Source organism: Etheostoma cragini, chromosome 2 (genome assembly GCF_013103735.1).
Source record: "Etheostoma cragini isolate CJK2018 chromosome 2, CSU_Ecrag_1.0, whole genome shotgun sequence".
Taxonomy (NCBI): Eukaryota; Metazoa; Chordata; class Actinopteri; order Perciformes; family Percidae; genus Etheostoma; species Etheostoma cragini.
The window spans coordinates 899,126-922,630 of NC_048408.1; the positions used below are offsets into that span (position 1 = coordinate 899,126).

Sequence of the window (23,505 nt, forward strand, 5' to 3'; positions counted from 1 at the left end):
TACAAGCAAAATATATCAAGATTAAACCATTTTAGATAGTAAAAATTTAAGAAATGCCATAATTTATCCGGATCTGGCGAAGGAAATAGCCAACAATGGTTAGGACAAGACGTGGGACGTCCTCCGGAGTACATGGAAGGCACTCGAACATTGAGACTCAAAAAGGAGTTGTCTCGCAACGGGACAAGCACTATAATTTGTCCAATATTGGTCATTTGTTTGTGGTCCCATATTGATCAATATTTACTAGTTCTTCATATCACTCATTATTCACATTGTGGCCATTATGACATTTTCTCTCCATTTCTAAAACAATGAAAACATGGTCCCATCCAGTCACCGCTGCCATTACATAACATGACACGTAACAAACAGGGAGATAAAGAACTAACGTGCAGATGACAGTGTTAAATATGGGATTAGTTTACATTACTTTGCCAAGCACTCAGCTCTAACTGCAGACTTCGAAAGGTCACATTATTGTGTTAATGCACACACACAATGTACACACAATGTCTGAGGACTAGAGCGGCAATTTGTTTCAAATTACAGCACATTCCACACACAGCTTTAGAGTAAATGTGAAATTGTTGTTGGTGTGATGAAACACACACACACACACACACACACACACACACACACACACACACACACACACACACACAGACGATGTGGATGGAAAGAGGGAGAAGCAAAACCTCTGATAAAAAACTGAGATTGTAAAAAGGGGAGGGGTAAAGACATGACACAGAGAGAGGGGGAGAGGATTATTTACCGTTTAAAATGAATAAATCTGTATTGTGTAAGTCTGGCACAGGGAGTGAAGCTAGAGTGAGAGAGAGAGAGAGCGTGAGAGAGAGAGAGGGGTTTATATCAGCGGCAGATCAGAAAATAAGAGCGAGAGAGTTCTTATTTTCTGTTGTAAAATCAGTTTTTTAAATCCTGTTGGAAGTAGTGATGTGGCTCTGAGCAAGAACTGAGGGGGCTGAAATAGACAGATACAGGTACGTAAAAGAATAGGTGTGTGTGTGTGTGTGTGTGTTTCATCACCCCAACCACAATTGCACATTTACCCTAAAGCTGTATGTGTAGGATTTTAGTTTATAAATTATAAGGTTATTTTTTTCAGATTATTATTCTAAGTGTCTGACAACATTATGAAAGGATCCCTACAGAGATAGACTTTTTAGTTAAAGAGTAAGATCCTTTTAGTTTTACACGAAACAGCCCTGAAATAACCATTGCCAAGCCCACCAGACTCCATGTAAATAATCACTACTATAAGCATGTATAGAGCCAGCAAATCTCCACATGTAAATGGGTGAATTATGAGTTTATTTCAATCAGACCAGAGTGTTGATTGTCAGAAAAGTGGAAAGATGAACCAAGATGGCTTTTGATAGTTTTATTTTGTGTCTGTCCCCTTTGTCCCCCATGGAGACCTGGCATGGTATGGTCCATGTTGTACAGTAAAGTATCAGTGTGGAAGCTTGTCTCTGGCCAAAAATGATCCCAGTCGGACCCTCTCTTATTAACCAGAACATGGGCATTTTTACACCAATGACCATTTGATTGAGAATATTTTTGCTTGTCCAAACCCAGAAAGCAGCGGGACGTTGGATGCTGGAGGTTTGAACTTATAATCAAGACGTCTTGTTCTGGTTAAGAAATAGTTCCAACATGAGGATTGTGCCGAGGTCTGGGACCTCCCTGGCCATGTGCTGGACGTCCTCCCCGGACTCATTGACATGGAGTTGTAGAAGTCTTTGGTGGTGAATGAATTGTTCCTGTATTAAGTTATGCATGAAATACTTTTAACTCTTGGACATTACTAATAGTTCATGAAGTACATGAATTAATTCATGCTTTCATTCATGCGTGAAGTTGTAATAATTCATGTACCATTGTTACCAAAACGGGACACCTTGATTGGATTTTCAAACTGACTCAGAAACTTGGGGGGGGGAGCTCCATCACAACTGTCCATACTCACAAGCAAAGTCAAAATCTTACTATTATATTAGGCATTTTATGAATTAGGGATGGGGGAGGACTCTGGACAGACCTGGTAAGCCCAAACGCGTAGTGCGGGTAAATTGGGAACGTCTGGAGGAGGCCCCTGTCCGACGGACTTTCAACTTACACCTCCTGTGGAGCTTTTCGTGCATCCCTGTGGAGGCTGGGGGCATTGAACCTGAGTGGACAATGTTCAAAGTTTCCATTACTGAAGCTGCGGCGGGGAGCTGTGGTATAAGGGTCTTAGGTGCCTCAAGGGGCGGTAACCCACGAACACCCTGGTGGACACCGGTGGTCAGGGAAGCCGTCAGACTGAAGAAGGAGTCCTTCTGGGATATGTTATCTTGGAGGACTCCGGAGGCAGTTGCAAGGTACCGACGGGCCCGAAGGGCTGCAGCCTCTGCCGTGACAGAGGCAAAGCAGCTGGTGTGGGAGAAGTTCAGAGAAGACATGGAGAAGGACTTTCGGTCGGCACCAAGGTGCTTCTGGAAAACTGTTCGCCACCTCTGGAGGGGGAAGCGGGGACTCATCCAAGCTGTATACAGTGAGGATGGGACGTTGTTGACCTCAACTGAGGAGGTAATAGAGCGGTGGAAGGAGCACTTTGAGGAACTCCTAAATCCATCTGACACGTCCTCTGTGGTGGAGGCAGAGCTGAAGGAGGGTGGGGGATTGCCGTCAATTTCCCTGGTGGAGGTCGCTGAGGTAGTCAAACAACTCCACAGCGGCAAAGCCCCAGGGATTGATGAGATCCGCCCAGAAATGCTCAAAGCTCTGGGTGTGGAGGGGCTGTCTTGGTTGACATGCCTCTTTAACATTGCGCGGAAGTCTGGGACAGTGTCTAAGGAGTGGGAGACTGGGGTGGTGGTTCCCCTCTTCAAAAAGGGGGACCAGAGGGTGTTTGCCAATTACAGGGGTATCACACTTCTCAGCCTCCCTGGTAAAGTCTACTCCAAGGTCCTGGAAAGGAGGGTTCGGCCAATAGTCGAACCTCGGATTGAAGAGGAGCAATGCGGATTCCATCCTGGTCGTGGAACAACGGATCAGATCTTTACTCTCGCAAGGATCCTGGAGGGAGCCTGGGAGTATGTCCAACCAGTCTACATGTGTTTTGTGGATCCGGAGAAGGCGTATGACTGGATCCCCCGGGAGAAACTGTGGGAGGTGCTGCGGGAGTATGGGGTGAGGGGGTCCCTTCTTAGGGCCATCCAATCTCTGTATGACCAAAGCGAGAGCTGTGTCCGGGTTCTCTGCAGTAAGTCGGACTCGTTCCGGGTGAGGGTTGGCCTCCGCCAGGGCTGCGCTTTTTCACCAATCCTGTTTATAATATTTATGGACAGGATATCGAGGCGTGGTCGGGGCGGGGAGGGGTTGCAGTTTGGTGGGCTCAGGATCTCATCGCTGCTTTCTGCAGATGATGTGGTCCTGATGGCATCATCGGTCAGTGACCTTCAGCACTCACTGGATCGGTTCGCAGCTGAGCGTGAAGCAGCTGGGATGAGAATCAGCACCTCAAAATCTGAGGCCATGGTTCTCAGCAGGAAACCGATGGAGTGCTTTCTTTGGGTAGGTAGTGAGTCCTTACCCCAAGTGAAGGAGATTAAGTACCTTGGGGGCTTGGAGTAGAGCCGCTGCTCCTTTGCGTCTAAAGGAGCCAGTTGAGGTGGTTTGGGCATCTGGTAAGGATGCCTCCTGGGCGCCTCCCTAGGGAGGTGTTCCAGGCACGTCCAGCTGGGACAAGGTGGAGAGATTATATCTCCAACCTGGCCTGGGAAGGCCTCGGGATCCCCCAGTCTGAGCTGGTTGATGTGGCTCGGGAAAGGGAAGTTTGGGGTCCTCTACTGGAGCTGCTGCCCCCGCGACCCGATACCGGATAAGCGGCCGAAGATGGATAGATGGATTTTATGAATTAGTGTGTGTGTGTGTGCCTGTGAATTTGTACATAAAGTATACACACATATGCATGTTAATATGGAATACTTCTACTAAACAGCCAATCAGCAGCACGGTGGCCCAATGGTTAGCATTGCGCCGTCCCCCCGGATGTGCTTTAAGTGTCTATGGACCCTGACGTGGATGTCATTTTAATGAGACATTTCTTTATAATTCGCATATGGCAAACAGAATTAGTATGATTAATCTATAATAATAACTAGAAGCACCTGGTTAACGTTAGACAATGCTGCCATGGCAACATAACCCTCTACAGTATGTCCTTAAGGACCTCTAAGGCTAGGACAATATGGTTGAGTAATTAAAGTATTTCCTGCACTGGTACTGCATATTGCCACTGGACGAGACTATGTAATGCAGAGTTCTGGGTGTCATGTGACCCTGTGTTGCATCAGGTGCGTGGGGATGGCAGGCGCCAGCTGGGCCCGGGTCTGCTGGAGCAGAAGACCAGTTAGCATTTTGCTGCTCTTTGGGCTTCTCATAATAGGTGAGTCTTTACTATGCTCTTTTTCCTTTGTCTGTTGTACTTTAGAGCAGTGCTTTTCAAACTTTGTTGAATAATGTACCCCCTTTTGAAATATTAACTCATCCAAGTACCCCTTAATAAAGAAATCTTGAATCTTGAATCTTCACTTAGACACACATGCATGGGACAATATGATCCAGGTTAAAAAAACTAACAAAAAAACTAACAAAAAAACTAACAAAAAAACCTTTGGACACAAGATGTCTCCTACATTCTAAATGTTCCACATCCAACTGTGTAAATTGAATACTGGACCGTGATTGGCTGATGTTCAGAGACTAGACTTTCAAACATGCCTCAATCTCCAACACTGGTTCTTCCTTCCTAACCGTTCTGTTTTTTTCCCTTAGTCCCGCCATCCCTCCCGCAGCCTCCCCTCCCCGTCCCCCTCCCCCTCTCCCTGCCTGTCAACATGTCAGCCGTCCCCCGCCCCTGGCACTTCCTCCCAGTTTCCCAGGCGGAGCTGGGCCCTCTGTTTTCCAACTCCAGCCCCTTCTCCTTCTCCCAGAGCCTGTTCATGGTGCCCCGGCCCGGCCAGGCCACCAGGCCCCACCTTCACGCTGCCTTCGGCCCGCACACGGTAACACAGGTAAGAGGACTAGGGGAGGACAGAGATCCGGGAGGTAACCCTACTGTTGTCCACGTCCTGTCGGTGTCGCCCGTTCATAGACCACAAAGCATAAATGATCGTTGGAAGGAACATTACACTACATTACATTATAATTATGTGTTAGATCTTCTAAGCCAACTTCATTCCAAGTTGTTACCACAATAGTTTTACAATTATTTTGTAACTTCATGGTTAGTAAAACTCATAAAGTCATATTTAATGAAACCTAATTTTTTAGTTAACAAACGCAGAAATTATGAATTATTTTCACTAAATGACAAACGTATGTTGATGAGAATCACAGCCTATCATGTTTATGGAACCATGCATGATACTTTTGGGCAATTTGGTTAAAAGAAACCCATATTTGATATAGAATCTGGTCCAAGACAATAAGAGGGTTTCCTAAAGATGCCAACGTGAGCTAATTGCTAAAAGCTAAAAGCTAAAAGCTAACCAGCTACATACGTCATTGTCTTTCCACAGCTGGTATCAGAGCCTGTCGTCCCTCTCTCGTCTCTTCTGTCGGCCTCCCTCCTCTCAGAGCATGTGGAGAGAGACAAGGATAAGGGCGAAAAGACGAGGTTCAGGGTGAGGACGCTGTTCCACAGGCGGGGCCAAACAAGCACCCGCGGGACCTGCATCACCCTGCACGCCTTCAGGCAAACAGAGGAGCACAAGGCCTCCTGTCTCACACAGGTCCGGACCAGGTTCTACCTCTACCTCGGCCTTTCTCTATGTCCTTCTCACTTCTTCACTAAACCACTTCCCTTTCTTTCCTTTCATCTGTCCGTCCTGTCTCCCAGCATCCTCTAGGCCTGTGCCTGGTGACTCTGACTCTGCCCACTGATTGGTTTGAGGATCCACCCACCAACCAATCACGTCAGGAGTGGGTGAAGCCGCCCACTAACATCCACCCAGGCCGCCGGTTGAAAAAGCGGGAACGGCAGCGGAGGGGACATCGTCAAGGCAATCATGTCAACGGGCAGCGTTCCACTTCTCCTTCACTGAGGTAAGCCCTTAAAGGAGACACATTCTCATTTTTTAAAATAAATCTTTGCATTTTTGGTTTCTAATTGAACATTGTACATGCTTTATTCTGTCTGCCTGAATGTACCTGTATTACATTAGTCCCTGTCTTTTAACCCTCTCCTGAAAAGGCCCACTCTGATTGGTTAGTGTTTCCAGTCTTCCTCATCTGTCATTGCAGAGCCGCCAAATTCACAACTTTTAAAGCATTTATAGATCGAATAATCAATAATGGTGGTCAATGATGAATGAGTATAGTATAGAAGAAGAAAACTGTTTTTTTTCTACCTGACAATCAATGGCCTTACCTTATTTTCTGTAATAAATGTGTATTCCTTTGGCTAAAACAAAAATGAAAGGTTGAGACTGATAGTCGAACTTTAGTTATATAAATATAGGTGACAAAATTAACACTACAATGATCTGTGATAACTGTGATTATAAGTCTTTGGATACTCCACCATTGCTCGGCCTGTTTGTGTTAAGGCTACGCAGAGCCTACAGAAGTGCCCTGTGTGTGTGTGTGTGGGTGTGTGTGGTGGAGCGAGCGAGAGAGTGACAGTGACTAGCTTCGGACCAGCGATGGAGACGGTGAAAAAGCGGTAGCAGGAAAAGATAACCCTCATCTGGATTTGATGTTGTTCACAGAGAAGGAGAACGTGGACCAATCACAGTAGTTGTCTACGTAGTCACCCAACGATTCACCTTAAGCTTTGGCTAAATAATCATGAGATGACCTTTTTTCAAGTTAAAGTTATCGTCCATCTCCATGCTCACCATGCTGGGGAGGTAACTGCTTGGGTAACATTTTGTCAATAAAATGAATGGTTCCTCCTTTCCTTCAATGAGTTGTAGATGATTGATAATTTCTGACTTCAGAAGCCACCTAGGTATGGATGGGGACACCAGGGGGGATGTTCCACGGGCCCTCAGACACCATCGGATTCCCACGAGAACCCAAATCCAGCTGTACTACTCCTTTTCCGACAGCGCGGCCGACCTGCAGCTGACACCAGCAGGGTATGTAAATGTGGGTTTTGAGTTTTTTTTCTTTGCTGCCTGAGAATTTATTTGAATCTGCCCTTCATCGACATCTTTTTCTACAAATTGGGGCTCCATCCAGATGTGTGGAGGACAGCGCGGCCCAGTCCCAGAGGCAGCTCATCCATATCCGGGCAGTGACGCTGAAGGAGGACGGGGGCCGAGAGCAGAGCAGGACCAAAGAGGAAGAAACCTGTTTGGACGGGCGGGAGGAGGAAGAGCTCAGCTTGGACCCTCATGTCCTGATCCGCTATCACAGGGGCCCGGTCCTGATAGGACAGCCAATCAGAGTGTCTGTGAACCTGAGAGCCAACTTCAGTGCTGAGTTTGTCGTCATAAGGTAAAGAAAATCAGTGGAACTGTTTGATCTTCTTATCATGCTGCCAACACACTGACGGTCTGTGGGTGTGTGTGGGTGTGTGTCCAGTCTGAAGGTGAAGAAGGGCTTGGTGTCGATGGTGGCCCAGCGGACCATGACCTCTGACCTGTGGGCAGTGAGCCTGGAGAGAAGCCAAGACTCCAACCATGACGTGGTGTCCATAATCTGCCACAAACACAGCACACACACACACAGGTAGGTCAGGAACTCATTCCACCTCAGTTCAGTGTGTCGACAGACCCAAGAGGACCAAGTTTCTTAAACTAATCTCACGATACAGATGAAAATATAGTAGCCAGTGATATTGTAGTCAAGACCACCTAAACAAGGACCATGACATGACATGCAAAAATCACTTCCCTTACTTAATCAGTACATATACATAAATACTCTGGTAAAAGTAGATGTACTGATGAAACTTATTTACTATAAGTAACAAAGTACATACCTGGAAATTTCTCTTTGTTACTCTTCCCCTTAACATTTAAAGGAATCTACATGTATGTGTGTGTGTCTTCTGGAAGGAAAATAATGGATAAAATGTGAATTACTTAAGAGATATTAATTAAGTAGCACCCCGTACTTTTAGAGTTACAACTAACAACCACTAGACGGCAGCAGAAGCTATCAAGTCGTCATGGTGCAACATACCGTCCCATCCAATTAGACTGAATTCGGTATCCATGACGATGGAAATAATAACGGTAACTCCACTGAACTTATTTCAAACTAAAGTAACTTTAGCCAATTTAGTAACATGTAAGGAGTAGATAGTACTAACGTTTCCTGGGAAAAATTTAAGGCGCAAAAGTAAATAATAAAGTAAAAATATCTGAAAAATATACTTGAGTACAGTAACTTCCCATCTCTGTTCAAACCTAATTCACTTCAATAACTATACATGCTATAATCGTCATGAGCATCAAGGCTTGGCAAATTCAACTCTTACCAATCTTTGGGCATGTTAACCTTTGTTGAGAAAACGAACACTAATCGGCAAATTCCTTGAAATCCATTCAGCAGTTAGCATCATGTAGCCATGGCAACATGAAAACAATGCAGTTTCAGTTTGGTGTTGCTAAGAAATTGTGTTATGCATCTTTTGTAAGTAAGTCCCAGCGGTGTAGTTCCAACAACGACCAACACCAGAGTGAATCGAGACCAAGACGAGACAAATACTTTAAGGGGTTGAGACCACTGCAGGGCGAGACCTAGTAAAGACCAGACCAGACCAGAAACACGTCTCGATCTAGAAAAGTTGTTTGAAGTTTTACATCCACGTGAATCAGATGATACACAGGCAATTTAGTGAGTCGTGGTCTTGACCGGTCTTGAAATAAAATCCCGAATCCTCTTCACCCGAAGACGAGACGAGACCCGGACCTTCAACGAGTGGTCTTGAGATGGGTACCGAGTACCAACGATTTAAATAAAGACCCTTTCTGTGTTGCCCTGCAGTCCCACCCTCCTTCAGCATGTGGCGTGCCTGTCGGTGGACGGCCGGAGGCGGAGCTTCGGGGTTGCCATGACAGTGTCTGCCAACTGGTTTGTGGAGTATTCCGGACGTTTCAACCCTCTATCACCACACGGGGCAGCAGTGAGCAGCTTCTCATTCGCTGATCGACACATCGTTAGCATCCTTCCCATCACTGAGGTACTTCATCCATTCATCCATCAACTCATCCATTCATCCAGCAATTCATCCAGCAATTCATCCATTTGTCCAGTCATCCAGCCGTCCATCATTTATCAATTCATCCATTTATCCATCCGCCCATCCCTTCATCCATCTGTCCATCCATTTATCCATTCATCCATCCGTCCATTCATTTTTCCATTCATCCATCCGTACATCCATTTTTCCATTCATCCATCCATCCATTTATCCATTCATCCATTCATCCATTCGTCCATCCATTCATCCATCCGTCCATCCATTTATCCATTCATGCATTCGTCCATCCGTCTGTCCATTTATCCATTCAGCCATTCGTCCATCCATTCATCCATCCGTCCATCCATTTATCCATTCATTCATTCGTCCATCCATTTATCCATTCATCCATCCGTGTTTTTTTTAACAAAGTTCATTTTTTAGATTTACAGGACAACAATTTGACAGTTCACTATGACAACACGTTTATCTTATATTTACCCTCATGCACACACACACACACACACACACACACACCCACACACACACACACACACACACACACACACACACACACACACACACACACACACACACAAACACACACAGACAATAGTTGAGATATGATAAGAGCCAACCAATCTGATGCTGTTTCTCCCCTCAGAGTAACACAATCATCAACACGGCCATCCTGACCAACCAGCGCGTGTCACTTCCTGTCATCGTGCTGGCCATCGACCGGGATGGAAAGGTGTCGGATGTCACGTCTGCGGTCACATGTCACTCCACCAACGAGGACACGATCAAGGTGCAACCGTCAAGTCAAACAACCAGTCAGTTAGTGTTGGGGGAGGAGCTAATGACATCTCTGTTATGTTACATAAGATGTGAGATCATGATGAGGAAATCTGTTTTTATTTGTGAATTTTGACTGGAAGACATTACGTTAGGCAGAAACATTACGTTCCATATGAGATTGGCAAAATTACCGCAAGACAAGAAACTATGTAACTAAGTTGACTTACATCAGAGAGGGTCCTGTCTCCAAGGAAACGTGACAGCCAGCAATCGCCAGTGCAATGATGCCGTCTCCGCTTGCTTGTCTGTCTCCATGGTAACCGCAGGTGTCCAGCGATTGCTCCACCCTCTTTGTGGACGGCAGCGAGTCCGGGTTGGGTGACACCTGTGCAGTGGTGGAGTTCCTACTGGGCGCGCTCGGTGGCTCTGTGTGTTTGGAGGTGTGGGCTCCGTCAGTGCCCCTGCGAGTGTCCGTGGCGGACCCCGTTCTCAACGCCATCGTCGGATGGAACCACTTCACTGAGACAGGGTAAGAGATTGAATCTTCACTGGGCTTTAGTTAGCCTCTTTATATATGTGTGTGTGTGTGTTTCTCTACATCAAAAGACCTACCGCAGAGTCAATTATTGTATCATTTAACCTTAACAAAATTATGACAAAATTTAGTTTTATTAGACGTTTAGATAGATGTGCTGAGGCCTGTAGTTTCTCATGTGCGTACTGTCTCCATAGGTGTGTGCCAGTGTACCAACGCTCCTCGGTCCAGGTTCTGACTCAGTTCACCGTTCAGGACTCTCGCAGCAGAACCACACACCTGCTGGGCTCGTCTGATTGGTTCGTGGATGTGACAGAGCTGGTTGGCCAATGGCTGAGAGTAGAGGACCCCCGGGTGGCTTCCCTTGGCCCCCAAAACTACCTGATTGGTATACGACCGGGAAAGACGTCCCTTCATGTGTGTGGTAGTAGATTCAGTTGGACTTCCCATCCTGAGCATCATCATCATCATCATCATCATCATCATCATCATGATGTATCTCTGTCTCTCAGGTCATCTCTGAGCAGTGGGATGGCGTGCTGGGCGGATGTGACATCACTGTGACTTCTGATCCCGTGACCCCAGGGGACCTGTCGGTGCAGGTGGTCAGCGGCCTTGGCATGTCCGTCAAGGCTAGCCCCGCCCACCCGTCTATCGTCACAGCAACAGTTACAGCCTACAACACCCTATACAACCAGCACCAGGTAAGACAGAAACACTCTTAAAAAGTATAAAGCAGGTCAATGAAATATGAGAAACCGCTCCTAGAGTTTTCGAGGTAAGTTACTCATTTCACAGGAAATTAACAGAAACATTTGTATAACAGTTTTTAAATAACATACATTTTGCCCTATATGAATGACTAAGTTTTAAAGCTTACTTATGCCCCTACGTTTGTGTCCATAATCGTGCCTTTAAGGTCAGGGGAAGTTATGTGGGAATGGACATTATACAATATTACTATATACATGTGTAGTAAATCAAAATCAGAAAATATGATCAAATATGCTCATGAAAACAAGGGGAATACCAATAAAAGCCTGGCTCTCTCTGAAGTTGAGGTAACTAACTTATTTTTGTAATTATTTTAATATGAAAGCGTTGAGAAGACAGACGTGTGGGATGTAACGGTCATTGTCTCTGCAGGAGGCGTCCATCAGCGTCTGGCTCCAGTTCAGTGATGACACCGCGTCCCTCCTCTCCTCCTTCAGCAACCTTCCCTTCTTCCTGCGTCTCTCCTCATTGGCTGAGACTGTGGTTGTGGTGACGCCTGGCCCCAGCCAGCGCATCGTTGCCCAGGGCGACGGAGGCGGGCCTTTACTGCGTGCAGAACTTCTGGTTTCTACCTGCCCTGACCAGCCGATCATCTCCAACTCCATCAGCGAAGGCGACAGGGATTGGTCGGAGTCGGGAGGAGGGGGCGGGACCAGGAGGTTGGCGAGGGGATCTGGTTGGATAAGAGTCAACGTAGACCTAGGCTTCCTGGAGCCAGCGGAGGATGACTTTGACCTGGACATCTCAGACATGCTGGTGGAGTCAGACAGCCAAGTCTATGCGTCCAACTTTGACGAGGATGAGGGACAGATTGTAAGCAGCGTCACTATGAACTGGAAGGACGTGTCCAACGGAGGGATGGTCCGCTGGAACAATCTGGAAAGAGCTGTGCTGATGCCGAGCCAGGAGGAGGGCACGGTGTACTTCTCTCCGAGCCAGGAGGAGGAAGGAGAGAGGGGGGAGGAGAACGTGGACGGGAAGGGAGCTGTGGAGCTGGGTGTGGCCGCTGTCCTCTCTCTGCTCTGTCTCTCGGCTGTCCTCTTCCTGGCTAACTGTCTGCCCTGTGCCCTGCGAGACAGACGGAGGACAATCATGGAGGAGCACAGGGAAGGACAACTAGAGGGAGGAGAGGAAGAAGAGGAGAGGAGGAGATAGAGGTAGAGGACAGGGAAGCAGATAGGAGGAAGAAGACAGAAGGCGAGGACAAGACAAAGCAGCAGAATGAGAAGGACAATAAATGGGATGTAAAAGAAGTAGAGATAATTTGCTGATACAGTGTATGCACAGGCCAGGTGTACTCATAGGGAAGTATTACCCTGATTAGTACCATATTACTCTACCAGACTACTTTATATCAAAGACAGTCCACTTCGGGGTTGGTTCAGGTTCCACCGGATGTCCTTGTTGGCTGGATGACCATCTCCTTCCTCTGTCTCTATGTTGGCTTTCTAACCTCTGGTAGATCCATGTGGACTATAGTTACCTGGTCCTCATGACGTCTGTCATAACCAGGGTTTGATGTATAGGCTGTACCAGTGAAGCCAAAACACCTGGATCGCCCCCTGGTGGCTGGGTGCAGTATAGGTCAGGGATGTAGTCAAGTCCCCCCTTTATGACCAAGACCAGGATGAGTCCAAATGGCAATCCCAGACCGAGATTCCTCTTCTAGAACACTTACTTTCCCGGTTAGGAACTATGTGATGAGAGAGTCAGTACATTTTCTGTCATAAGATGATCATTTTGCTTTATTATTATTTTGCTCAATATTCTCACGATTATTTGTAGATTTTTTTCAAAATGAATCGTATTGTCACATAGTCTATTTATAACTGCTTTCACATCCATATTGTGCTATTTTCATTTTTTGTTTTTATTTTCAACAATAACAACAGACTGATTAAAGGGGGGGGGGGGCTGGACTGAAGAGTATGCTACTCACTACTGACACTAACTAGCACCCTAGAACCCTGTGAGCTAACATACACTAACTAGCACCCTAGAGCCTTGTGAGCTAACAGACACTAACTAGCACCCTAGAGCCCTGTGAGCTTACAGACACTAACTAGCACCCTAGAACCCTGTGAGCTAACATACACTAACTAGCACCCTAGAGCCTTGTGAGCTAACAGACACTAACTAGCATCCTAGAGCCCTGTGAGCTAACAGACACTAACTAGCACCCTAGAGCCTTGTGAGCTAACAGATACTAACTAGCACCCTAGAGCCTTGTGAGCTAACAGACACTAACTAGCACCCTAGACCCTGTGAGCTAACAGACACTAACTAGCACCCTAGAGCCTTGGGAGCTAACAGACACTAACTAGCACCCTAAAACCCTGTGAGCTTACAGACACTAAGTAGCACCCTAGAGCCCTGTGAGCTAACATACACTAACTAGCACCCAAGAGCCCAGTGAGCTAACAGACACTAAGTAGCACCCTTAAACTAATACCAGAGTTACTTTAGAATTATAGCATGGACTTGGTCCAGACCAACTAGAATATTTGGCGACTCCATGGCGAGTCCAAATCCAAACACAAACGAGTCCCACACAAGTCCGGACTAGTCCAAATCTGGCATCAAGTACTTCAGCCCTGTTATATGTCAAAAGCCACGCCCACTCCATGTTAACGGATGGGACATGGGCCAAACTAATAAATCAAGGTGCACGCTAAGAGTTCCCCAGAGATGTTTTTTGTCATTTTAGGTACAGTAGTTCACGCTGATGTTTGTTCAAGTGTTCATTTTTGTGATCAGTTTGGTTTTTATTAGTTATTCGATACCATAGAATTAGACTGACACCTTATGATTGACAGCTGCGATTGTATGGAGAATCTCTAATTGCTGTCTGTGGTGTCGTACGTAAAGGAGTTTTTGTGAATGTTTGTGACTGTTATGACACTTTGAATGCAAAGTTCACATTGTTTGAGATGTATTTGTAATGACAATTTGAAATAAACATAGATAACATAACCTGTCATCAATACGTCATAGCAGTTTCAAGTTCATTGACTTCTTTGTGTTTATGTGTTAGCATTACATTACCCTGTCATAAGTCATTACCCTGGCAATTGTTGTTGTGTTATTAATATTTTTTCAAGTAAAGTTAGACTTGTCATAGAGACGTTAGTGTAATACACTGTCAAATGATTTTGAAATACCCTGACAAAAACAATAGAAAAGTCAGGAGTTCAAGTCTGTCTTCCTAAAACAGAGGGCTCAACTTTCAGCATATTTTCAGCATTTACATTTTGTACAGAAATGGTGATTTCTTGTTCGTAAGTGGTTCTTGTGGGACGAGTTTTCCCATCTTCTTTACTGTGATCATGTCAGCCATCTTCTTTGTGGCAGCCCTCCTGCAGAACTCTAAAACCTTGGAGATCTTCTCCTTATTTTCCTACCTACAGCGCTTTTTCAACAATATCAACAGAATCTACATTTCATCAACCGTTCTGGCTTCAGGTTCTTGTAATGCTGAAAGTTACATTGTTGTTGCATGAAATGTCTCGGGTTACGTACGTAACCCTTGTTCCCAGAGATAGGGGAACTCGAACTGCGTCGGTTACGACACTATGGGAACACCTTTAGTGTCGTAACCAATGCAGTTCAAGTTCCCCTCGAAGGGGAACGTCTCGGGTAACCCTTGTTCCCCGAGATAGGGGAACGAGACACTGCGTCGGTTACGACATTAAGGCGTTCTCATAGTGTCGTAACCGACGCAGTTTGAGTTCCCCTTGAAGGGGAACTGGGAATACACAATTTGGACCATCATGGCTGCAAAACAAGTTCTACAAAGTCCCTGACTTGTTTTACATTACACTACATTGAAAATAAAAAGGAAGTACACCCATTTTTTTAAATGTGTAAATGTGATTTCTATGGTCTGAAAAGGGTTTTTGGGCAGCGGAGCAGGGGTTGCTTCCCGCATCGACCGACTGCAAGACCCAGGGCATGATGGGAAACGCCTGGCTCAGAACCGACTCAACATGACGTTTTATATAAACTTTTCATTGTTTTTGAATCTGATATTTTATTTGTTCTAATTTAAAGGCTCATTTAGGCATCATTATACATGATATGAGTGATCATCTCCAGTCTGTTATTAATATCAACAGATCCAAGCGTGAGCAGTGATTTTTTGAGAAAGACCAAGATTTTGAGGGAAATTATGACAAAATCCAAAGGTAATTTCAGTGAGAAGTGCTCTCAAATGTTGCTCAAATGAAACAATGCGCTCTTGGTTGAAGATAGGAATATTATACTACTCTGTCATAATAAAAACAACTGCATACAAGCTGATTTATGGCTCTGATGAGATTTTAATAAATCAGACCACGATGTGAGTGTTTCTATAGCCCGCTAGAATGCCTTGAAACAAGGTAATGTAATGGGAAAATTCAAGCAATGATTTTATAAACAGTATGTCCTTCTATAATATGTATGTATTGTTGATTACTCATATGAGTATTCTTAAATGCCTCTCAGGGTGTATGACACTTGTCAGACCAAGTGTTTTATCATTTTGCTGTCAGAAAACGTCCTTCGCTGAACTAAAAGGGAGTATTACGCATGGATTTAGTCAACACACAGTAACCTTTATTCATGTTCATCTGTGACTTACATTTTTCATCCTCCATGGAATCCCAGACCATTTGGACATATTAATACTGCTTTACACAATACTGTGTTCATGTACAATCTGGAAAGTAGTGCTCTGATGGACAGTCACCCAGCTGGGACTCTGGGAGGCCAATGAAAATTTCCCTTTTGAAAACATCGAGAAAAAAAAATGTAAATGCGTTGCGACATCCACACTTGGCTTCAAATGTCCCCAGTTGTGAGTTCAATCTTTATTTAAACTGCATAGATACAGAGCTAATTTAGGCAGATAATTTTAAAAATATTTTTATCCAAAAACTAACCCACCGCCATTTTTGGTACTTCCCACCAGAGGGTGCCAAAGTAAGACATATAGAGACTTTCATTTGTAGCTGGTGTTATCCATTTTTTGGCGTATTATGCAATTTCAAATATAGGAGACGCAGGGAAATAATATAATAACGCAGTTGCATTTCTTGCTTTGATGGCGGGCCAGATGGAGGCCAAGATCTCTCTCAATCCCTAAAAAGGTAAAGTACCCTCGCAGTTGGGTCTCCTACAGGCCAACAGCCTTCCTTCCAATTACAAAAAATAGCTACCATACATTTTTAAGTAGGACCAGACTGTTTATTATTAAAGGTAGTATCTCCTGTGATAATATGAGAAGGCTCCTTAATGTTATTCAGCTATCCCTGGTCTTCTTCTCTGAGCCAAGATGGCATTTTACACGGTGGAGGTGTTTGTCAGTTGGGTCGGGGTTCCTTTCAGTTCTGACTAATGGACTGAGATCTAGCAACTTTCCCTTCTTAATAAACAGGGGTGACCCTCTTAGCCCACTGCTCTTTGAATTTTGCTGTTCCATTGCAGGCCAAAGCAAGGACGTATATACAGATAAAGGTATTTATGGCAAGACCCCTGCCCGACCCGAGCCATTTTAACATCTGGGAGTCCAAATTGGGACTTTTAGGGGTCTGGGGTCTCTAACATCTGTCCCTATCCTGCCAGAGCCCTTTCCTGTTTGTGGCCCTTTGGTCTTGTGTATTTGAGAGTGTATTTATTTAACCTCTTCTGCATGCTATAAAGGCAGATTTAGATCACTGGGGCCCCCCACCACACCGGATCTTAAAACTCAAATGGATGCTTGTGTCAGTGCAGAACAGATTTACTGCAGTGAATGTCGTGTGTACGGCTCAGAGAAAGCAACGTCAAAGCCTTTTGTAATCAAGACTAAAAACTTAAAATTAGAAGCAATTAAGGACCAGGAGTCATCAAAAGGCCCCCTTTACATGATCAGTAAACCATCAAAGACTTCCAGAGGAGACCGCTGCGGCCAAGGCACCGACGTCCATGAAAGCAGCACAGATGGATGGATACACAGAGTCAAGTCCTGACTTTAAACATCCGGTTCTACCTGTGAGCTGAGCCCCAGATTCCTAAATATTGAACTGTTGGCCTTAATGGTGTCATCTCAGAAGTAATCTTTAATTAGCGCTTACCCACTGCTAGCACCAGCTAGCATGCATGTGAAGACCAATTTTGTTTCAAAAGATGCTGGAGGCAGCAAAAAAAAAAAAAAACACTGCTGGACAAAACGCCATTTGAGTTGGCAATATTAACGCCACATTTGGCTAATAAAGGCTAATTTTGTGTTTCTACTAGAAGATGATCACATGCTTACATGTTCAAAAACATTCAAACGGACATCCTTCGCATACGGTCACCTCATTGTTCAGAGCTTTGTTCGAGTTTACAACATCATTATAGATATGACTCACAATGACTCAAAATACAGAAAAGTAGAGTAGGACTCCTTTAATAAAGTACGCAATACATTATGAGCTGTGTGATTGACATTAGCAAGCTAGCTGGCTAGCAAACTTCAGTTATTGGTAAACACCGGCTTTTCACAAAGAAAATAAATATAAGTGACTTAAAGTCATCCATTTTAAGCAGCCAACATGCATTTTAGATGGAGAGGAAAGTATATCCCTTAAATGTGCATGGTTCCCGTTTGCCGAGCGCCGTTAAATTGTATGTACAGGAGTTCTAGGAGCTTGGCTGGGAGCTTCATGGAGACAGCTAAAGTTAACGTTAGCTGCTCTCCAGCTGTCAGAGTTAGCTTAGCTGGGAGATTCATGGAGACAGCTAAAGTTAACGTTAGCTGCCGCACAGCTGTCAGTTAGCTTAATTGTCATTTATTAACTTTTAACAGCTTTGTTCTCAGTAATGTGACAATCTGCAGGAAATAAGTATTACTAAGATAGTAGTGACAGCACCGCTTAGTTATTAATGCCGTTAGCATCGTGGCTAACACTATTGTTACCTAGTTAATGACAAGCCGTTTTGGCTGTGCTTTTCAACATCACGTCGGTCATTCTGTTTGCACATCTAACCAAGCAACGTTAGCCTTTACAACAGAGCCGCTTCATTACACTTGTGAGATAACATGTCATTACAGAGTTCTGTTGATTTGTTTGTCCTGGTGGAATGCAACGTAAAGCGAGAGCCGCGTGCCAGAAATGCAACGCGCCGAGACGTAGGTCCCCTGTGAGGCCAGGCCGCTGTTAGGAGTCCCTCTAGTGGACAGAGCGTGGAACTACAACCACATGCTTGTATCTGACACACACGCACTACAGTAGTAGTTTATTCAGTTGGTTGTTGTTGGTCGTCGTCGTGAGTTGCTGCTGCTGGTGAGCAGCTCAGCGGTGCTTCTTCATCTACTGCAACACAGCGGTGTTTCTTTAAGGACTGGGACCGGGTGAACAGCCTCTTACACTGTGAACACCAGTAAGGTTTCTCGCCGGTGTGCACACGCAGGTGTCGGCTGTAACTATAGGAACTGTTGAAACATTTCCCACATTGGTCACAGCTGAACGGCTGCTCTCCAGTGTGGATGCGAAGGTGACGCATGTAGTTACTCAGTCGACCGAAACCTTTCCCGCAGTCTTTGCACTGGTGCGGTTTCTCTCCGGTGTGGGTGCGCACATGCTGCTTGTAAGTTTTTGAAATGGAAAAGCTTTTCTCACAGAGTTCACAGCGGAATGGTTTTTCCCCGGTGTGAATACGCAGATGGGATTTGTAGTTGCCTAACTGCGAGAAGCTCCTGCCACACTGGCTACAGCGGTACGGTTTCTCTCCCGAGTGGACACGCAGGTGGATCTTGTAACTACTTAAGTCACTGAAACTCTTTTCACATTGGCCACACTCAAACGGTTTCTCTCCCGTGTGGTTGCGCAGATGCAGACTGAAATGGCCTGACTGGGTGAAACTCTTCCCACAGAAGTCACACTGGTACGGCTTCTCTCCGCTGTGGCTCAGCTGGTGTCGCTTGTACGAACTTAAAAAACTAAAGCTCTTGGGACACTGGTCGCAGCAGTATGGCTTCTCTTTAGTGTGGACACGCATGTGGATCTTGTAGATACTCAAGTAACTGAAAGTCTTCTCACACTGGTCACACTGGTAGGGGCCGGTGTGGTCCCGAAGGTGCTTCTTGTATGAACTCTGGTTGCTGAAGTGCCTCCCGCACTGCTCACAGTAAGAGGCTTCGTCTTTAGTGTGGCTGTGCAGGTGGAGCTTGTATTTCTTCAGTTGGCTGAAAGTGCGGCCACACTGTTCACAGTGGAACAGTTTCTCCGCGGAGTGAGTGAGCTCATGTCTTCTCAAGCTGCAGATCCGACTGAAACCTTTCCCACATGCCTGGCACTGATGAGGTCGGCTCCTGTCGCTGTCAGTCTGTTTCAACTGAGAAAAACAGAGAGAAATAAGAAAATACGTACTATGGAACTTCACATCTCAAACTGTTACATCTGCTACATTTTTACCGCTTTTCCCCTTAGAACCTTTGTTTTCAGACCATGTACATGCATCATGACCTTACGAGATGTACCTAAGGGCACCATGAAGTCCCATCGATGCCGACATGCTTCACCGTTCATGGTTTGTTTCCGTAACTCTTGCACGGGGAAGGCCAAATGTTGAGAGAAGCATTAGGATTAAAGTGTTCTGTTGTGTCTGTGGCATCTCCAACTCTGGCAGTGGTCATGGTGTCTGGAACAGTAAGCATGCAGGCTATCGCTAGGCTACGCTGTGTCTTTAGCTACAGACTGTTGTGTGTCCCGGACCGGTACCCTGGGCCCTAGATGTTACCGTTCAAATTTCTTAAAAATTAGATGAGCTATTAATGAGGTTTACACTTTTAATATTCATACCGCCCCCTATTGGCCAATCTGCTGTCGAGCCTCAGAGTGTCATGCCAACCAAGATTCGGAGGTATTGTGTTGATAGCATTTAATTTGGCCAAGATGGGATTATTTGCTGCCATGGGAAAAGAAAAGAAAAAATGTGTGATGATTCCCTTATTTTAATTAGTCAAAATAAATCAGAACTAACTCAAAAAGTAGGTATAACGTCATATAAATGCGGTTCATTGACCAACATATGTGTAAAACTATTAGGAAGAAGTTTGAATGAAGTTGGCTAGAAGTTGTATCAGAATTGAGTGATACGGTACGTTATGTTACCCTATTGGTTATGCCTAGAGATCTGAAACTTGAAATGAAATGTGTTATTGACTAGCTGTAGAAGGTCTGTGTGGTGTTTTGCAATACGTGGCATGAAGCCTAGTTATTCAAATATGACTTATTTTAAGCGAGGACAAAACAAAGTTTTTAATCTACGTTTGAACTGGTGTAGTGTAGGTTGTGTTTTACCTGCATGCTACGACAGCACATATCCAGAAACTAGAAGATGTTCAATTTTAAATGAGGCCTCCTATATGCATTTTGGCCTTGCAGATCTTCTGTTATGAGATTTTCAATTTAGGTCTAGCAAATAGGCAAAAATTAAACAAAGAGGTGGATCTTAACAGTTCAAGCTTTGCAGCGTGCATGATTGACAGGCCAAGACAAATTAAGGGTCAAGAAAAAGTCCCAATGCTAACTCTTGGGCTTCTGGCCAGCCCACACAACACAACCTTTTGGGTCACTACCGTATTTGCCCGTGCTACTTTGCTACCGCACATTTGAGAACAGAGAAGAAAGATGGAGAAAGAGTGGAGATACACCAGTTCAACGTATGCTCCAAAGAGGAGCCGTCTGCTGGGTATTGTTTCTAAAAAGAAATCTGACATAATTCGGCCGCTGTTGTTGTCACTCTAACATTTCTTGGTTTCGCAAACGTTAAAGATATGTCACTTCAAGCATGCAGCGGACCAACATTATGATTGCGACAACAATCCACCTACGGTCCTACAGACGAGACAGACGTGTTCAGAGCAATGATTAAAACACTGAATTTAAGATGTCTTCCCTCACTGAAATACGTCGGCCAACCTAACTTACCCGATGCCAAGGTAGTATTTATACAATTATCTAACAACTATGATGGAAATGTTGGAGACAATGTTAAAGTTGTTTGTATGAGTATTAGTTAGCGGCGGAACGATACATGTATCCATATTGACCCGAAACGGTACGGGCGTCTTGGTTCGGTGCATGAATTTACACGGAGAACACACAGTATAAAAATGTATAAAACTGGCGTGCAGATGAATTATTGTAATGCAAAACTACCATTAGATACGCAGGGTCTAGCCCCCCCCCCCCCTCAGCTCTGAGGCTAGAGATGACGCGGGCTAGCTCAGGGCAGAGCCTGTATGACACTAGGTGGTACAGCCTGAGACATGCCAAATAAAAATGAAAATTGCCTTCTGCATTTGTTTTGCTATTCCCTCCATTGTACTGAAATCGTGCTGAACCGGGACTTCTGTGTACCGTTCCACCCCTAGTACTCATTCGAGTTAAGTTTATTTTACTACTTTGCAGTTTGCACAATAAAAATAGTTTAGATTCTGTAGAACTGTTTCATGCAATCTCCTTCCTCTAATGTTATTGTACACTGTTGTGGAGCCGAGCAAACCCTTTAGTGAACATGATGCTATTGAAAAACAAATGTGTTTATCTTCTATGTACTCCTGACGGTAGAATAAGCTATTAATAAAGCCTAGTCAAGCAAAGGAAGGAAATCGTGATATACTGGGAAACCGCCAGAATCTTAAAAAACACAATGATACTAAATTTTGGTCATACCGCCCAGCACTAGGGACACTAGTATGAAATGACTGGTGCTTCAGGGAGCAGCCATACTGGTGTGTGTGACCTGACGGGCAGTGCTGTGTGTGATGGCCAGGGTGGTGCCTGTGGTCTGGACAGAACACTGGGTAATGTTCATTTCTATTTGATCTCACCTCTTCTGAAGAGCTCATGTCGCCGGCTTAATGGGGAACGTTAATGTCCTTGGAATTATGTCATTCCCATCAGCACGTTTCAGCCCTGAAAGGATAAAAGAAAGAGACTGGTCAGAGCAGGGACACACACGCGCACGCACACACACACACGAAACAGCACCAACGCTTTAGCTTCACGGGTTTCTGCATAGAAAATTAGGAGGACGATTTTTAAGGCTGATAAACTTTAAAAATCCCAAAAATCGGCCGATATATATATATTTTTTAATCTATAAACACTTAACAAAACCAACAGATTTCCCTAACGTTAGTTATTTGTAGTTAATTATAAGTTCACACTCAAATTACATGACAATTTGTTTTATTGTCACAAAACAACAGAGGAACCAAAATATATTAAAGTTCTGATAAATAAAATGTAGAAAAATAAAAACTACGGATTGAAACTTAAACATAAAGACATTAACAAAAAAATTAATCGGTGATGCCAACAGGGACATTGTAGAGCGTCCTATGGTGGACAGACTATGCAACGCCATCACTAACAGGGACGGTGTAGAGCGTCCTCCGGTGGACAGACTATGCAACGCCATCACTAACAGGGACATATTGGAGCGTCCTCTGGTGGACAGACTATGCAACGCCATCACTAACAGGGACGTTGTAGAGCGTCCTCTGATGGACATTATTACAACAATGTATATAAACAAAAAAATCTGCTGTGAAACATGGGACCAGATTTCTTCCCCCACAGCAGAGTGGGAAAAGATCTTGCTGCATGGACAGATCATTTTTGATAGATAAGTTCTGAGCACATTTTTCCTCATATTTTGTGTTTTTATCTTGTTTTTAGACTCCCCGTTTTTGCAGTGTGGGCCCTGACACTTTGTCTGGAAAAGAGTGCTGGGGTTCCAGAAACGAGCCAGATGTCGGAGAAACCCAACCAGGTTTTTATTGGGCTCCACTGACATGGAACAAACACACAGCTACACATATGTAGAAACTTTAAGAAAGGTGACAATCAGCGTGATCCCAACCCTACACAGCGAGATTGAGACTGAACAGGGCCAACTGGGTGATTTGGAAATGGACACAAAGTTTGATACAACAGCGGCCTAAATGTACCGTACTACTAGCACCACCACTTACACCACTACACCTACTGCTGCTAACAGCCCAGAGGAGAAACAATGACTACAACCACTCCATCATACAACCGGTGTTGCTTAAAGGTCCCATGACCTGGTGCTCTGTGGATGCTTTTACATGGGCCTTAGTGGTCCCCTAATACTGTATCTGAAGTCTCTTTTATATAGACCTTAGTGGTCCCTAATACTGTATCTGAAG

The 23,505-nt window shown here is 44.8% G+C and overlaps 2 protein-coding genes and 1 long non-coding RNA gene across 3 annotated transcripts in view; 2 read left to right on the forward strand and 1 right to left on the reverse strand.

Moving 5' to 3' along the window:
* Positions 1–833: 833 nt before the first annotated feature.
* On the forward strand, positions 834–12,811 carry tmem132a (transmembrane protein 132A). The gene is given in 15 exon segments (XM_034856865.1): positions 834–1,004; positions 4,365–4,456; positions 4,846–5,084; positions 5,592–5,804; positions 5,912–6,117; positions 7,014–7,154; positions 7,258–7,515; positions 7,603–7,749; positions 9,013–9,208; positions 9,873–10,016; positions 10,333–10,535; positions 10,739–10,958; positions 11,054–11,245; positions 11,688–12,456; positions 12,459–12,811. Coding segments are annotated over 14 exon segments (3,138 nt in total). The 5' UTR covers positions 834–1,004; positions 4,365–4,374; the 3' UTR covers positions 12,587–12,811.
* A 5,743-nt stretch (positions 12,812–18,554) lies between these two features.
* The window catches only part of LOC117935024 (zinc finger protein 239-like), a 7,007-nt gene continuing 2,056 nt past the window's right edge, over positions 18,555–23,505 (reverse strand). The window contains exons 2-3 of the mRNA XM_034857140.1: positions 22,159–22,243; positions 18,555–19,655 (exon numbers count right to left, since the gene is read on the reverse strand). Coding sequence (XP_034713031.1) covers positions 18,558–19,655; positions 22,159–22,176 — 1,116 coding nt within the window. The 5' untranslated portion in view covers positions 22,177–22,243 and the 3' untranslated portion in view covers positions 18,555–18,557. The remainder of the gene's footprint in view (positions 19,656–22,158; positions 22,244–23,505) is intronic.
* LOC117935033 lies at positions 21,299–21,767 on the forward strand. The gene is made up of 2 exons (XR_004654650.1): positions 21,299–21,340; positions 21,700–21,767. It is a non-coding gene; the product is annotated as an uncharacterized LOC117935033 (long non-coding RNA).